This window comes from Aedes albopictus, chromosome 2 (assembly GCF_035046485.1).
Source record: "Aedes albopictus strain Foshan chromosome 2, AalbF5, whole genome shotgun sequence".
Lineage (NCBI taxonomy): Eukaryota > Metazoa > Arthropoda > Insecta > Diptera > Culicidae > Aedes > Aedes albopictus.
In genome coordinates, this window is record NC_085137.1 from 441,715,259 (window position 1) to 441,732,861 (window position 17,603).

The 17,603-nt window shown below is 43.6% G+C and overlaps 1 protein-coding gene and 2 long non-coding RNA genes across 3 annotated transcripts in view; 1 reads left to right on the plus strand and 2 right to left on the minus strand.

Moving 5' to 3' along the window:
* The window catches only part of LOC134288561 (uncharacterized), a 74,177-nt gene that overhangs the window by 11,258 nt on the left and 45,316 nt on the right, over positions 1-17,603 (minus strand). The gene's annotated exons all lie outside the window — the stretch shown is intronic.
* LOC109403376 (uncharacterized) lies at positions 7,407-8,475 on the minus strand. The gene is made up of 2 exons (XR_009998021.1): positions 7,930-8,475; positions 7,407-7,869 (listed from the first exon to the last, which is right to left on the minus strand). It is a non-coding gene; the product is annotated as an uncharacterized LOC109403376 (long non-coding RNA).
* Positions 8,886-13,401, plus strand: LOC109397364 (elongator complex protein 2). Its single transcript, XM_029869908.2, has 5 exons — positions 8,886-9,195; positions 9,279-10,221; positions 10,312-10,707; positions 12,410-13,196; positions 13,265-13,401. Exons 1-5 carry the CDS (start codon positions 9,070-9,072, stop codon positions 13,374-13,376), a joined length of 2,364 nt encoding a protein of 787 aa, XP_029725768.1. The 5' UTR covers positions 8,886-9,069; the 3' UTR covers positions 13,377-13,401.

Here is a 17,603-nt window from a genome sequence, read left to right on the forward strand (position 1 = left end):
ATTGTTGCTAGGACCCTAATCTATCATTCTAAGGGTGAGCAAGTTAACTTTTTGACACTTTTTCTATTTTGGGACACCCTACTGAATAGTCTTTGCTGACCACATAAACGCCATGGGATAGCAAATAGTTATTTATGCAACAAGTTGCAAAATGATGATTTTTTCAGCACGAGTTGTACATTTATCCAACGAGGCTTGCCGAGTTGGATAAATACGACGAGTGCTGAAAAAATCGAGTTTTGCAACGCGTTGCATACAACATTTTTTGCAATTACGAAAAATACTCGCTCCGGATAATCTATATAGCTACACATACATGAAATCAAGAGGTACCACGTGGGAGCATCCATGCGCACCGGCGCAGTTTTTTGTTCGATCAGGTAGGCTATGGTGTTGAAGGTGCCACACATTTTCAAGCTCCGTCGTCGTCGTCGTCAATCAGCAACATAAGAAGGAGCAAAAGTAGCTTCAGCTGCTGCTTCTGCACCTGATCGACGGTCCGAATCGAATCGTTAATAGTCCTGATTTGGATTCGAGCTGCTAATTGGATGTAGGAGCAACAGGTTTATCTACGGATATCGCGGTAGTGGGCAAAATGTATGTGATGGCAAAAGTGCCGAAAAGTGCTACTTTTCAGCACTCTTAAGAGTGCCGAAAAGTAGTACTTTTCGACACCTTTGCTTTAGTGGAGAAAAGTAGGCCGTTTTATCGTTGCAACCGCGAGTGAAAAGTAGGGTAATAAGCAACGTAATTGCAAAAAGGGTATTTTGGTGTGGGATTAGGGTGTTGGTACAGACTTGACAATATCAATGCTATTCAGATGCAAAATAATTTTAAGGCTCAATAGTGAATCGCATACCTTCCAAAACCAAAAAAAAACAATAATCCACAAAATGCCAAGCAAGTCATAGAAAGAAAAAACGCCCAATTGTTTATTTTGTCAATTATAACAAACGGAAACTTCCACCCTCTCCGACTCGCCAGTCACCCGGAAAAAAATGTTCCTTCAGTTCTGGAAAATATATTATCCCCAATTAAGCCTTTAATCGAATTGTCCGCGTGGTCTTGTAGTACCCCTGCTAGGTAAGAACCAGTCATTGCCATACATATTAAATGCTAGACATGACCCCATGGATAGCATTTGCATATGTAAAAGCTTTGCTAATGTGACTTTCCTATTAGGCAATTCTCTCATCTCATGTTTGTCTTCAAAACCTTGTCAAGCTTAGAAAATTGAAGTTAATAAACAATATTGCGCGCAAACCCCAAAATTTTATTCCCACCTTTGGGTTTCCGCGCCGAAGACCTAGCGCCAGATTCGGCGACAAAGAAAACTGACAGCAGTCGCCGGACAGTTGGCAATCCTGATATTTGACGGCGGCCGCCCGGTAGTCATGGGAGTGGATTGTTGTCACTCAAATAGATCTTTTCGCTGAAAATGCATGTGTATTGAGTTATTGTTGACAGATTTTCTGCAGTGTTAGTGTGAAATTCCGCGATTTTCTGTATCGCGTAAGCCTTCGCTGGAAGAAAACGTCATGTTGTTCAGCGAAGCAAGGAAAATTTTCAGTGAAAAAAGCAATACATTACAAGGTTCGAATTCCCATAGAATGAGATCATTCATTCGCACTACAACACCATAGGAGATAATATCACATTGGCTGATTACAGTACAAATGCGAAAAATCTCCCTTTTCCCCCTATCCGCAACCCGGGGACGCGTCCTTTGGATTTCGAAAGCCTCGGAGAGTATTACAAACCTTCAATGGCATTCCCATACACTAACCCACATTGCCCATTCAGGGGTCTGACTGGGCCTATTACCCTCCCTCAGTTTGTAATATTCTCACCAACTTGGAATTATATTTTCCCGGCACATAGGGTCTGGGACCATTTGGGCAGGAGCACCTATTTTGGGCACTTGCTGCTATAACTCAGTCAATTTCAAACCGATTGATTTGAGTTATTGCACATGGCTAAATACTGTGTTCATCTGATCGTGTTTCAAAAATCAAGTCAATCGGTTCAAAATTGACTGAGTTATAGCAGCAAGTGCCCAAAATAGGTGCTCCTGCCCAAATGGTCCCAGACCCTAAGTGACTTCGACAAATGTTCGATATACTATGCAGCATCATGATCAGTATAACTATATCAGATGACTTGAAGAACTGATTTTTACAGAATTGTTTGCCATTGACTATACATTCAGCTATTTCAATCATTATTGTGGATTTACCGGCTACTTGTATTCTACCGGTTACTTAAAAAGCCGTTTAAATTATGTTTAAGTTACTCTTTTTATAAAACGGCTACTTTGGAGGCCATACTGAAGCGACCGGTAGAATACAAGTAGCCGGTAAATCCACAATACTGCAAAGCATATCGACCACATGCCTGAAATCAAAGCTTTCTGGAAGACATAATCCAAGCCCAGGGATAAACTAGCTGTATATGTAATGTATCCTTACATTTGCACCACCGCAATGTTTTAAAATCGCGACTTCGATGTGGTGCTCCGCGAAGGCACTACCGGCACAAAATGATAAAATGCGAAAAAAAGAACGAACAAACGCGTGTCGACCGGGTAGCTTTACGAAACTCGACGGACGACGCGATGAAACAAAAGAGAATGGAAAAAAAATAAATAAAAAATCGAACCGCCGTCAGCAGCATCGGTCTGCGGTATGTCCGGCATGTCCGAGGCATCCATACGGCCCAACGCACACACGAAACTGATCCCCGAGGAACGTCTGGAGATATTGCCGAAAAACTCCTGAAGATATTTCTGCAGAACTCCTAAAGAAATTATCGAGGAACTTCTGCAGCAATTGGGTTGTTTAGTGAATTTAATATTGCCATTTTCTTTAGCCTAATCGAAAGAGCTCATTTTTCTGAGTATAAGGTGTTTTTATTGCGTTCCGATTCCTTTGTTTTGATGGTTAAATAAACAAAACAGTTTTAATTTTCGTGGTTAGAATGACAGTTCAATCGATAAAGTGACAGTTTCCCCCGAACAAAAAATTTTCCCCATACAAACTTTAAATGCATTTTAAAAATAGTTCCCGGGCACCAAAAATGATGAAATTTTGGATTTCGACTAATTTTCCGACGGAGATTCCGATTATGCAATAATCAGGACACCCCTAAAGAACCCAATTCCCGAGGAACTCCAGGAGGAATTTCCGAGGAACTCCTGGAGCATCTTGGAACTAGTGGAGAATTCCTGGATGAATTCTCCTAGGGTAATTCCCGAGGAACTCCTGGAGGACTTTCCAAGGAACCCCTGGAGCAACTTGGAACTGCTGGAAGAATTTCTGAGGACCGTAATCCGGGGTAACATTGATCAGAAATTTCTATGTTTCTTGAATAATTCTCTTGTTAAAGCAAACGTTACATGTTTTATATTTTTAAAACAAGTACTGGCCCTCTGAGTATGTGTTAAGCTACTCGAAAAAGTATTGTAAAACTTTAGAACATGTTTAAATAAGATATTTAATCAAATTTTTGATTGTATTGATTTGGGGTAACATTGATCATGTCAGTGATCAATGTTCATTTGTGTTGAAAACACACTTACTTACTAAATTCGGGGTCACTGATTTCGAATATGTTGTCCAAATTGTTACAAATTATGTACTTTTTAAGTTATTTTAGGATTAAAATCCTCTAAATCACGAATAACGCCTAAAGGTAGGCAATGGCTTAAGGAATTGATAGCCTACTTTTAATAAATCGTTTATTTTACTGAAAAATAGCATTTTCATAAAAGTTTCGTTTATTAAATCCAACTCTAGGATATCATATTGAAGTAATACAGTGATTTCGAACCTCATATTGTATCTAGTATTTACACCAAGCATGAATGTTTGACAATGCATCTAATTGCGCTACGAAACACAGTTATGGAAAAATCGATTTAATTCAATGTTTATGAAATTCAATTTTCATAAATTGCATGTCATTTAATAGCTAAATGATAGCAGATTACGATATACCATTCCATAGCAGAAACTGATTCAATGTAAAATGCTTGTTTGAACATTTCATGAGGTGGGTCAAGCTGATCAATGTTACCCCGCTGATCAATGATACCCCGGAATACAGGACCTCCTGAAAGAATTCCGCTTAAATTTTTAAAGGAATTCCCGAGGAAGTCCCGGAGAAAAAAAAAATCCCGAGAACTCTTGGATGAATCCTCGAGATTCTTTCTTGAGAAATTCCTTAGGAACTCCCGGAAAAATTTCCAAGGATCTCCTGCAGAAATTCCCTAGGAACTTCTGGAGGAATTGCCGAGGAACTCCAGGAGGAATTTCTGAGGAACTCCTAGAAAAACTGCTGGAAGAATTTCTGAGCAACTCCTGGATCAATCCTCGAGGAAATTCTTGAGGAACTCCTGGAGAAATTTGCAAGGAATTCCAGAGGAATTTCTGGATATATTTCCGAAGAACTCAGATATTCCAGCTTCTAGCGAACTCCTGAAATATACGCTTCTGGCGAACTCCTGAGGAAATTCTCGAGGAACTCCTGCATAAACTCTCGAGGATCTCCTGGAGGATCTCCTCAATGAATTTCCAATGAACTGATAGAGGAATTCCCGAGGAACTCCTGGAGGAATACCCGAGGAATTCTCGGAGGCATTCCCGAGGAACTCCGGTAGGAATTCTCGAGGATCTTCTGGAGCAATTTGGAGCTTCTGGAAGTATTCCTGAGAAACTCCTGGAATAATGATCGAGGAAATTCTTGATGAACTCCTCGAGGAATTCCCGAGACACTTCATGAGATATACCTGAAGAACTCCTGCAGATATTTCTGGGAAACTCCTGGAGAAATTCTCGAGGAACTCCTGCAGAAATTTCCGAGGAACTTCTGAAGATATTTCCGAAGAACTCCTGCAGATGTTTTCGGGAAACTCCTGGAGGGATTTTAAAGGAATTTCTGAATAAATTCCCGAGGAACTTCTGGAGGAATTCACAAGGGAATCCTTGTAGGAATTCCCGAGTAACTAATGAGGGTAAAGTCGAGGAGCTCCTGAGCATATTTCCGGAAAACTGCTGAGGGAATCCCCGTGGAACTTCTGGAGAAATTTCAGAGGAACTCGTGGAGAAAAATTCGTGGGAACTCCTGGATGAATCCTCGAGGATTTTTTTTGAGAAATTCATGAGGATTCCTCGGGGTTTCCAGGGATCCCTTGGAGAAATTTTAAAGGAATTTCTGAATATATTCCCGAGGAACTCATGGAGGAATTCACGAGTAACTAGTGGGAGTATAGCCGAGGAACTCCTGAGCATATTTTCAGGAAACCCGTGAAACTTTCGGAGAAATTCCCGAAAAACTCCTGGAGGAATTATCGATACATATTAGCATAAATAGATAATTGCCAGGAAACCCGTGGAACTCCTGGATGAATTCCCAATGAACTCACAGAGAACTTCCCGAAGAACTCCTAGAGAAAAATTACCGGGAACTCCTGGATAAATCCTCGAGGAAATTCTTGAGAAATTCCTAAAAAACACCCGGAAAAAATCCAAGTGACTCCTGGAGGAATTCCGGAGGATTTTCTGGAGCAACTTGAAACTGCTGGAAGAATTTCTGAGGAACTACTGGGTTGATCCTCGAGAAAACTCTTGAGGAACTCCCGGAGAAATTTTTAAGGAACTCCTGGAGGAATTCCCGAGGAACTTTTGGGGATATTGCCGATGAACTCATGCAAATATTTCTGCAGAACTTCTGAAGAAATTCTCGAGGAACTGCTGCAGCAATTCCCGAGGAACTCCAGGAGGGGTTTCCGAGGAGCTCCTGCAAATATTTCCGGGGAAATCCTGGAGCAATTGTTTAATATCCGGGGAACTCCAGAAGTATTTCCCAAGAAACGCCTGGAGGAATTCACGAAGAACTCCTTGGAGAATTCCCGAGAAACTAGTGGAGGAATACCCGAAAAACTTCTGGAGGAATACCTGGGGAACTTCTGGAGAAATGCCCGGCAAACTCCTAGAGTAATACCCTCCTTTCTCGGTCCTTATGAGGTCGAGAATTGCAAAAACCTTCACCATCAAAATCAGAAATAAATCGGTAACAGTTTCGATCGACCGAGTGAAACCAGCTTACATCATCAAAGATCCTGTTTGCTCCTCTGACAGGATTACAAAAATCACGTGCGGTTCAGGATTCAGTAAGCTTTTTCCAAGGAAGGGGAGTGATGCGGTGCGCTGCAATTTGATATGGCCACACTGCATCTTGACGACGCTGGCCAACGGTGTGACAGAAATTATCCCTCATTCGTGTTCGAACATCAGACATTCGACAACCTTATAGTTTTCTTCCAATAAAACATTTGTCTAAATTTGCATTGCTTTTATTCTACGCACCTTAGCTTCTTATCTTCATGGAAGATATAGTCCAAGCCCAGGGAGGAATCCCAGCAAATTCCCGAAATATTTCCTGGAGCAATCTCTGGACTAATCTCCGAAGCCATTCCTGGCTAAATCTTAGAAAATATTCCGAGGGAGGAATTCCATAAATGGCAGTTCAAATGGCAATCACCGTAGAAAGTTCGTGACCAATTCCCTTCGAACACGAATCAGCGCTTTAAGATGCAATTTCTGGCGTAAATGACATATAAAGTTCTGCTCAACAGATTTCCGAACAAAGAATTTGAGATATTTCGAAAACAATGCTTACAATTTCTTCAACGATTATCCCGTTTGGTCCCGTCCTCTAAGAAATCGGATAGAGCTCCACGAGAGTTTCCCTATTTTTCTGAAAATTTAGCCCGAGTTTTCAGCAAACATTTTTTGCAAAACAGTCTCATATGAATAGGAAACCCAGCAAAGATGATACTGTTATGCGAGTGGGGGCAGTATATTTTCACTTCAGGAGTTTTGTTTGATCCATTCAGGAATTCTTCCATTAACAATTATGCCGAAGCATCATGAAGCAAAAAACAAAACAATGCCGGCTTAATGAGATCCATTCGAGCAACTCAAAAAGAATTGGACGATTGTGGATAACATTGATACAAAACAACTATGTATGCACTTCGATATGTACCTAATATACGAATGATTTACTTCATTTGGAAGCAAGGCATAGCAGGAATATGAGTTTTTTTTTGAATGTCTTACCGTAAGTAGTCCAGGAAAATGGATCCGATCCGGATTGCTTGTTTGCTCTTATATCATTAATGTCAAATTCCATCATCTTGTACACGTCGTCACAGGAACAACCAATGCGAAAACATCCGAACTCCTATGCGGACTGCCCCGTACGAGATGTGATCTAGTTTTTTCGTAAAGAAACGATGGACAACTTTCCTGTCCGCTTGCCTACACCAGGTCCGAAACTCCTTGGAAAAGCATACTCCCTATGTAGAATGGGCACTTGGCACTATCAGACGATTTTTGCCCCAATTTTATCGGTCAATTGGGCAGTCGGTTCTTCCTCCAGCATGACGTCATTGGGGTCTCCTCCAGAGCAGTCTCTTTAGTCATGTTTTCATAGCCCCCATTCATTTACACTGGTGGTTCGAGCTAGACTGTGTCCTCATCACCCTGCGCCGGATACACCACCACCGATTTCCTCTTCCTGCTCTTGCGACCTTCGGGTGTTTCATCTTTCTAGGCATTTTGTCAGCTGCCACGGAGGATTTTCGATGCTCCGATACGTTGGGTATTTTTGCCTGACTTCGTTCGACCGCCGACCGAAGGATCCTCCAGCAGAGAACGGTATTTCACCCTGCTGTGTTATCCGCCCGATGCCAAAACTTTGTTCTTTACGGCTTTCACCAGCTAGATATACCCGTGGATTGCACTCCACCAGCATTCTAGCCAGCTTGACTCGTTGTCGGTGCTTGAACTCGCACTCGTTATCTTTCTGAAAATAGCCAATGATTTAGTTTTCACTCAACTTTATAGAATGTTAAATCCGACTTACCATTTCTTCCTCAGCTTGATGGGTGATATCATCGACTAGGAATCGAACCTTCGGATGATTTGCCGAAATGTGCAATTTGACGGAGAATAAAATACGCTGTTGTTTGACGCTTGCTTCTTGAGATTTGTGCGTTTTAAGTTCTCATGCACTCTTGAAGCGGGATTTCAAGACGTTTGTTCTTAACTAAATACTTTGTATGTAAGGCGCCTCACCTCGAAATCTTCCTGAAACTTCCGGCTCGAATCCGGATCGCCCTTATTCGTGTCCGGGTTGTACATCTAGGCCAGTAACTGTTGGTTTCCTTCTTGGTTGGTTGGTTGACCTTCTTGGTTTCCTGCGTTCTTGGCCACTCCTCACTAGAAATCCTCTACATAATGTAGGATTACTACTCCTCACGTTATCGTTCTCAATTTTTCACCGTAATAATTACTATTCACTATTATTTACCGCGGAACAATCGAAAGAATACAAAAATCTTGCAACCTCTTGCGACCGTTGAAATCGGATTGTTTTGAAAATCGAAGATGCACGTTCTGCTCTCGCACGATCTCATTAACACCAATGAGAGTATATTACAGGTGGGGAAGAAGAAGAGATGGCTATGTATTAGTAAGCAAAGAAAAATGTAAACACAAATAGTGACGTCACTATTTGACACGCGTTCTTATGGGAGCTCGCTTTGCTTGTAGTAGTGACATGTTTTGCACCAAACACGGATCTCACGCACACGAAGTGTCTCTTCCACACCTTCATTAGACTCTCATTGCACTAACACCAACGAAATTGCGTGTAGCAGACACAAATGACAGCTAAACGATAAGTGTATAACAGTTCAGAGTAGGCCAAAATCAGGGGGCCCTCCAAGCGGTGTGCCGTCGATTAGATCCTCGTCGCTGATTGGTCGATGCATGTAAACGGCACACCGCTTGGATGTCAAAATTCTTCTTCTTACCGCTTGGTGCATCAATCAAATTGATGCATGTGCTGATCGACCAGAGGCATTATTTTCTTGTTCTCTGGATTAGTTTTATCGGGTTTTATCAATAATTCAATAACTAATTGAAAAAATAGAACAATTATTGTTCTAGCTACAACATTGATTTCATTCTGCCGCAATTCTGATAATAAACTCCGTCCCAGATGATCGAGATCAAAAACCGCTACACATCGGTAGCCTGCAACCGCACAACGGAAGCCCTGGACTGGGGACAAGATGGGTTGATTTACTATGCCGCCTGTCACTCGATAGCTGTATTCGATCCAAAGGTAAGATAATACCTAATTATCATCGCTTGAATTTCACATTGAAAGGAATCATGAGTTTTTTTCCAATCTTTTCTGTGTTGCAGTTCCACGGATCGGCTAAAATTGTCCGTACTCTGAGTGGCCACAAGGCTCGTGTCAACACGGTGAAAAAGCTCCGCGATGTACCGGTTTCGGCAGAGGGTGCGATCGACCTTATATCCGGTTCGGATGATTCTAGCTGTATACTCTGGAACAGCCTGGATCCGCATAAACCTTGGTGGTGCACGTTGAAGGGGCACACTAAAGGAGTGACACAGGTGGAAGGAGTCTACACGGCGGAGGGTTTGTTGGTAGTGGCAACGGGATCGGCGGATAGTACCATTAAACTGTGGAAGTTTGGTGGCGAGGAGTTCGCTTGCATCCAGACGATAGACCTGAAGAGCGGATACTGTTTCGCATTGAAGTTCTTCCAGCTGCCGGGATGTGAAAGTGTGATGCTTGCCTGCGCGATGGACAATGATCTGATCCATCTGTACGCAAAGGAAGAGGAGCAGTACGTTTTGGTAGAGAAGCTGAGAGGTCATACGGATTGGGTCAGAGGGTTGGATTCCATCCGGGAAGGTGCGGACGTGCTGCTGGCCAGTGCTTCCCAGGACAGTTTCATTCGACTCTGGAGGATTTCCCCACGCGAACAGGTACGAGCTCAAAGATCGTTTGAGGAATTTTCCGCCGATGAGGACATTGTACTGGAGGAGCGGGTGTTCAGCGTTACAGCCGAGGGGCAGCAATTCCATTATGCCCTGGCTTTGGAATCGGTACTTCAGGGTCACGAAGGATGGGTCTATGGGGCGCACTTCATCCGGCAAGAAGACAAGCTGAATCTGCTGTCCAGTTCGATCGATAAGACCCTGACGGTTTGGACCCCTTCGGAGTCCGGGGTGTGGTTTGAAAGCGTTCGCGTGGGCGAGGTAGGAGGTGCTTCGCTGGGATTCTACGGAGGAAAGTTTGCACCGGATGGGAAAGCTTTCATCGGTCATGGATTTCAAGGTAAGTGGCCTCCCTTCATTAAAACAATAGGTAGGTACCTAGTTTTCGATCTAGATTTCACAATTTTTTTCCGTTTCTTGTTCCCATTAGGTAGTCTCCATCTGTGGCAACAGGACGCGGCCAATGGAGGCGTTTGGAAACCCGGCACAATCGTCGGAGGACACTTCGAAGCCGTACGGGACTTGACGTGGGATCCGGAGGGCCGGTTCGTCGTGACAGTGTCGGCTGATCAGACCACTAGGATACATGCCCCGTGGCCTCGGTCCTTGGGAGCAGACGACGAGGCCGTTACGTGGCATGAGCTCGCACGGCCGCAGGTTCACGGTCACGATATGCAGTGTTTGTCTCTGTTGTCGAGGTACCGGTTTGCCAGCGGCGCGGAAGAGAAAATCGTGAGGATATTCCAGGCTCCGGCAAATTTTGTGGACAATCTGCGGCAGCTGTGCGAAATTGAGGACGATCCGGAAGGGGAGCACATTTTGAAAAGTAAGTCTTATGTCTGCATCCCACATCTAAACTGCACTGAACTTATCTTATTAGTCGGTCAGACTAAGGCCTGAGTGGCCTCTGCGCTGTACATAGTCCCGCACTCTGCGTAGGGTCCGCAGATCGTCCTCCACTTGGTCGACCCACCTAGCTCGCTGCGCTCCACGTCTTCTTGTACCGGTCGGATGACTCTCGAGAACCATTTTAGTCGGGTTGCTATCCGACATCCTGATGACGTGACCCGCCCACCGTAGCCTCCCGATTTTCGCGGTATGGACGATGGTTGGTTCTCTCAGCAGCTGATACAGCTCGTGGTTCATTCGCCTTCTCCAAGTCCCGTCTTTAATTTGCACTCCGCCGTAGATGGTACGCAACACCTTCCGTTCGAAAACTCCAAGGGCGTGTTGGTCTTCTGCACGTAGGGTCCATGTTTCGTGCCCATAGAGGACTACCGATCTAATCAGCGTTTTAGTTAATTTCGTGTTACGGCGAACTTTATTCGATCGTAGAGTTCTGCTCGAGTCCAAAGTAAGCTCGATTTCCTGCCACAATGCGTCTCTGAATTTCTCTGCTGGTGTCGTTGTCGGCGGTCACCAGTGCGCCCAAGTACACGAATTCATCAACCGCCTCGATTTCATCACCGTCGGTAGAAATTCGGTGTGGCGTTCGCGGTGATTCTTTCCTGGAGCTTTTTATCATCATGTAATTTGTCTTCGATACATTAATGACTAATCCGATTTGCCTGGCTTCACTTTTTAGTCGGATGTACGTTTCCGCCATCGTCTCAAATTTACGAGCAATAATATCAATATCATCAGCGAAACCAAGCAGCTGAACGGACTTCGTGAAAATCGTCCCACTCGTGTTTATCCCCGCTCTCCTTATTACACCTATTAAGGCAATGTTGAACAGCAAGCACGAAAGACCATCACCTTGCCGTAAACCTCTGCTTCGGAATGTTGGCTTTGCAGTCTTTTGGGGAATCGAAAACACTAGTTTATGATTTTTCCCGACGTTTCGGTCCGTATGGGACCTTTTTCAAGGGTTCAATCGGTCAAGGTTTCCTAGTCAAGATGGCTTTGCTAAACTCAAAAATGTCATGCGGAAGTTTTGGTATAGATTGAGTCCGTTCGGTTTTCAACCGTCGTGATGCGGACAATCTCCTACCTATCGGGCGGTCTAGAATTCGGTCCCTGTTTTTGGAATCTTCTACCATTGACGACCACGCTGATGGGTCTAGCTGGGCGTGGTGCAGCGTTTCTTACTCAGCCGCTGGATGCCAGAAAAGACGCTGTTTGAGCCGCACCTCCTTGGTGAAAAGACGCTCGAGACGTACCTCCTCAATCTAGTTGAAGTCAGAAGGACCCAGGCTACACAATCAGCTAAGCATGCAACTCTTAACTGGCGATCTTTGTCATCGCTTGACCCGTGGAAGCATGAAGTAGGAACTTGTGAGGACCAGAGCTATGTTGGACGCTCTCCTTATCGACTCACCGTTTTGCAGCCTAAATAGTCTTCGTTGGCTGATGATGCGCCTTCGTATTGCGCGGCTTCAGTATTTCCGTTTATCGTAACACTACTGTCTAGGCTTGCCGTATCGTTCGTGTGTAAGAAGGGTTTGTCAAAAGCTGGTATTCCGCACATGTACCTGTACGTACGGGTATTCAGCAATAGCTACATGGTTTCCATTTTCTCGTTACAGCCACACCGAAGGGTGCCTCGGTGCCATCGCTTGGCCTGTCCAATAAAGCTGTCTACAACGTCGAAGCGGAAGGCGCTACTACCAAACACGTGAAGGATATCTATCCGGAGCACTACTTCGTCCCCATTAAACTGGAATCGCCTCCGGCCGAGGAAACCCTCATGCAGAACACCCTCTGGCCCGAGATGCAGAAACTGTACGGCCATGGGTATGAAATCTACGCTCTGGCTTCGACGCGGGACGGACGCTTCCTGGCATCAGCCAGTAGGGCAACTTCGCTGGAGCACGCTCGCATTCTCATCTGGAACACGACCAACTGGAAAATTCTCCAGAAGCTGGAAGCGCACCAGCTTACGGTTACCCAACTGGCCTTTTCGCCGGATAACCGATCTTTGCTGGCCGTTTCCCGCGATCGAACGCTGTCCGTGTTTGAGAATAGATCGCCGGACGTAGAAGGATGTGATTTCCAGCTGGTGACCCATACGGACAAGCACACCAGCGTGCACGGTCGGATCATTTGGTGCTGCGATTGGTCGCACGATTCGGTGCACTTCGCTTCTGGATCGCGCGACGGGAAGGTAGTTCTGTGGGATCGGAAAGATGCGGGGAAGTACGGAGCATGCAGTGTGTTGGAATTGAAGGGAGAGTCCGTGACCGCTGTGGCTTTCGGCACGAGGAAGGTGGAAGACGATCGGTACATGGTGGCCGTTGGACTGGAAAAGGGTACAATACAGTTGTACGGAGTACTACAGCAGGACTGGAAGTTGTTGGCGACCATCGATGAATCGTTAGTTGGCTTTCTTGTTTTGCACTGAGTACTATACATTATTAATTTTTCTCTATTTTTAATTGCAGATGTGGACATCATCTCACTGTGAAGCGATTGGCGTTCAAACCATCTGGTGAGGGTATACAGCTTGCAAGTTGTGGTGACGATAATTTCGTAAGGGTTTACGATATATGTTGATAGCGATCGTTCGCTAGGTACAATCCATGTTCGAACTTTTCCATTCATCCGACAATCCTTGACGGCCTGGTGGTACGTTATGTAGAGCCTATCGAACATTTCGTTTGGTAGATGATCCAAATTTCCTCAAAATGTTGGTGACTAGTTGGGAAACTGTTCCAGGATTCTTTAACATCCATTGTCCAAGCCTGGGACCATGCACAAATTACGTCACGCTTTTAGGGGGGAGTGGGGGTTTTGCATAACGTGACGACCCATACAAAAAAAAATAAGGTCTAATACATAAAGTGTGACATAGGGGGGAGGGGGGTTGAAAATGGTCGATTTTTGCGTGACATAATTTGTGTATCACCCCATAGAAAATTTTCTCGAAAGCTGTGTAAGGATTCATTTTTTTAGTGTTGACAACACTAGCGTCACCTATGCGGCAAGTTGCTACAGTCAGTGGTGAGTACGCATATCTAGATCAGTTTAATATTCACCACCGACAACAGCGTGGTAACTTCGCGATAGCAGCGCCACGATGTTGCCACTTGTGTTCCTTACACAGCTTTGGAACTGGACTTGGATGTCTGTTCTCTGTGTATGAAGTGAATCTGATCTGAATCACTTGAATGTGAAGTAAATAGGAAATGGATCATTTGAATATGACAAGAACCTGAAATGAATCACTTCAATGAATTACTCCAGGATTTACTCCGGAAATTCCTCCAGGGGATCCTCCGGGAAATGCTCCAGGAATTCCTTTGGGAATTTGTCAAGGAGTTTCTCTGAGAATTGCTCCAGGAATTCTACCGGAAATAGCTTCAGCAGGTCCTCCGGAAATTCCTGCAAAAGTTCCTCGAGGAATTACCACTACCCCATTTAATGCTCCAAAAGTTCCTTCGGAAATTACTCCGCGAAATTCTCCATGATATCATTCGAGAATTGCTCCAGGAGTTCTTCTGGAAATTGCTCCAGGAATTCCTCCGGAAAATTTTCAAGGAATTTCTTCAGCAATTTTTCCATTTTTCGGGAATTGCTCCAGTACATTCTTCAAGAATTGATCCGGGAATTGCTTAAAGAGTTCCTCCGGAAATTTCTCCGAGAGTTCTTCCAGGAATTTCTCCAGGAGATCCACCGGGAATTGTTCCAGGATTTCCTTCGGGAATCGCTCTAGAATTTCCTCCGGGTATTTCTCCAAGAGTTTCTCCGGGAATTTTCCCGATAATTGCTCGAATTTCCTCGAGAATCCCTCCAGGAGTTTATTTGGGAATTCCTACAAGTGAAAATATACCAGGAGTTCCTCAGGAAATTACTCCACGAGTTCCTCCGGGAATCATTCCAAGAGTTTCTTCGGGAGTTTCCCGAAAGTTTCTCCAAAAATTTCACTGAGAATTCGAGAATTTTTCAATAAGTTCTTCTGGGAATTGCTATCGTAGTTCTATTTCCGAAGAGTTCACCTGTAAATTCCTCGAAAAGTTGCTCCGGGTATTCCTTCAAAAGTTACTTCGAAAAATACTCGAGAAATTCCTTCGGAAGCTTTTCTGGTAATTCTTCCGAAAATTTCACCTGGAGTTCCGGGGTTTCACCAGGAATTCCTACTCAAACTAAAATTCAGTAACAAATTTTGAAATCGACGTAAAATCAATGCTACACCATTGATTATACGTCGTTTTCAAAATTTGTTACTGAATTCTATGCTTTCCACTGTTTTTTTTCTTGGAGCTCCATTGGGAACTCCTCTAGAAGCTCCTCCGAGAAATTCCAGTAGGAGTTCCACAGATATTTTTTCCAGAAGTTCAACAGGGAGTTTCTCTAAGAGTTCTACCGAGAATTTTCCAGAAGTTACACCAGAGAGTCCTGTTGTAGTTCACCGAAGAATTTTTCCAGAAGTCCCATCGAGAGTTTCTTACGGAGCACAACCGGAAATCCTGTTAGAAGTTCCAACGGGAATTCTTTCGTGATTCATCGAAGTTGCACCGGGTATTCCTGCAGGAGTTCCACTGGGAACATTGCCAGAAACTCCACCGGAATTTTTCAAGGAGCTCAACCGCGAATTTGTCCAAAAGTTTTACAAGGTCTTATTCAGGAGTTACTTCTGGACTTACAGTAGATACTCCTCCCGGAATTCTTTTCCGGTAATTCTTCCACAAGTACCTCTGACATTTTTTTTCGGGGGTTCCTCAAGGGGAATGACACTTCCTTTGTTAACCATAAAAATCCGCATTTATCCGTTGTTAACCGTCGTTAACCGCGTCTAACTGCTGCTCAGTTAGCAGCGGTTAGCGATGGTTAGGAACGGAAAAATGCGAATTTTCAGGTTAGAAAAGGATATGGAGTTCCCCAGAAATTTCTTCTAGGAGTTGCTCCGAAATGTCTCCTGATATTTCTCCGTGAAACCTTTCAGAAGTTTTTGCAGAAGCTGCTCATGAAGCAATAGCAGGAATCATTTTGAGAGTTGCACAGAAAATTTCTCCAGGAGTTACACATGGGATTTCTACTGGATTTTTTCAAGATCTGCCATAGGTTTTCCCGGAGATCCCGATGATTCTTCTAGGAGTCACAACAGGGATTTTTTCTTCTCCTGGGATGTGGGGAAATTCTTGGAAAGCTTTAAAAATCCAATCTTCACGAATATTCTTGAGGGTCTCCCCAAGGGAAAACATGTTCCTGAAAGTCCTGATAAAATTTCCGGAGAAACTTCTGAAGAAATAACCAGAAAAATCTCCAGGTGAAAATCATGAAGGACTTCCCGCACAGCGGCCCGAAGTAATTTGATTGAGAGTTCTGAAACGACTCAAAAAGTTCCACTAGGAATTCTTCTATAATAAGTTCCACTGAGAGGAGTTTCATCGAGAATTTCTCTAGGATTTGCACTGGGAAACCCTCAAGGAGTTCCACCATAGACTAATTTCCACTGGGTTCCACTGGGAATTCCTACAGAAATTCCACTGTGAATATTAGGAGTTTCATCGAGAATTTCTCTAGGATTTGCACTGGGAATTCCTCAAAGAGTTCTACAGGGAATTCCTACAGAAATTCCACTGTGAATTTCTCTACAAGCTTCTTTGAAAATCTATGCGCAAGTTGCTTCGGGAACAAGTTCATAAATGATCCGAAAGCCCTCCTGATTTTTTCTCCGAAGTTACTGCAGAAATTCTTCTAACTCGGTAGGTTTATTCAGAAGGTATTCGGTTTAGTTTAGTTTAGTTTAATTTATTCAAAAGTTTCTTCAGGATTTTTTCGGGAAGTTCCACCGTGAATTCTTTTAGGAATTTCTTCGAGGTTTCTTCCAGACGTTCATTTGAATATAATTCTTCCGAAAGTTTCACTGGAAATTGTGTTAGGAGTTCATGCTGGTTTTCGGAGGTTTCTAGGCAAGAGAACGCGATAAATTTTACGATCAACTGTTTGTTTACTTAGACATATTCGAACTGAACAAAAGACGGTTTGGTTAGTGTCGTATCTGAAAACACTTCACACTCCCGTAACCGTATCAAACACAATTTCTCCTAATTTTCCACTTCCGAACCGAAAACACCATCCCGCACGCAATGTAACATCCGTTCATCACACATTTCTTCAATCATTAATGCAATTAAACATTACTCGATTTACGACATGATTGATCCAAATATTAGATAATTGTTCGATCTGTGTTTTTGAAATGTAACCTAAAATATACAAGCTTCTAGTCCAAATGCATATAATGATAGTTTAGTTTCGCTTCGTTCAGGATTTGTTCAAGCAGTTCAAGAATTTTCTGATTCACAATAGAAAACAATTCCAAACCATTGGATTGAATGTAAAAATTGTTGAGAGTAGCTTCCAGTGGACATAAAAAACACGGACCGAGAGAGGAACAACGGGGTTTACGGATCGAGTAAAACAGCAACCGTGCGATTCCACTGTACACAAACGACTAATTTATTCTGAACGTAAACATAAATATACAATAGGGTACTGCAAGCACCTGATCTAACCTCACTTTGTCTGACAGTTCAGCGAGCTTGTTTACAAGGTGTTAGAATTTTTAACGAGCGGTGAAAATTATATTTACGTTTTCCGTCCCGAAACCATTATGATACGGAAATATCGATTATATTCAACTCTACTAGTACAAAACTAATCGTCTAATAACCGTTTTACTGAAATTGTATCGAAAAACAGTTTTACCGGAACTCCGCCAGAGACTAAGTCCATGTAAACAAGCTCGCTGAACTGTCAGTGCACGGCTTCGTGACG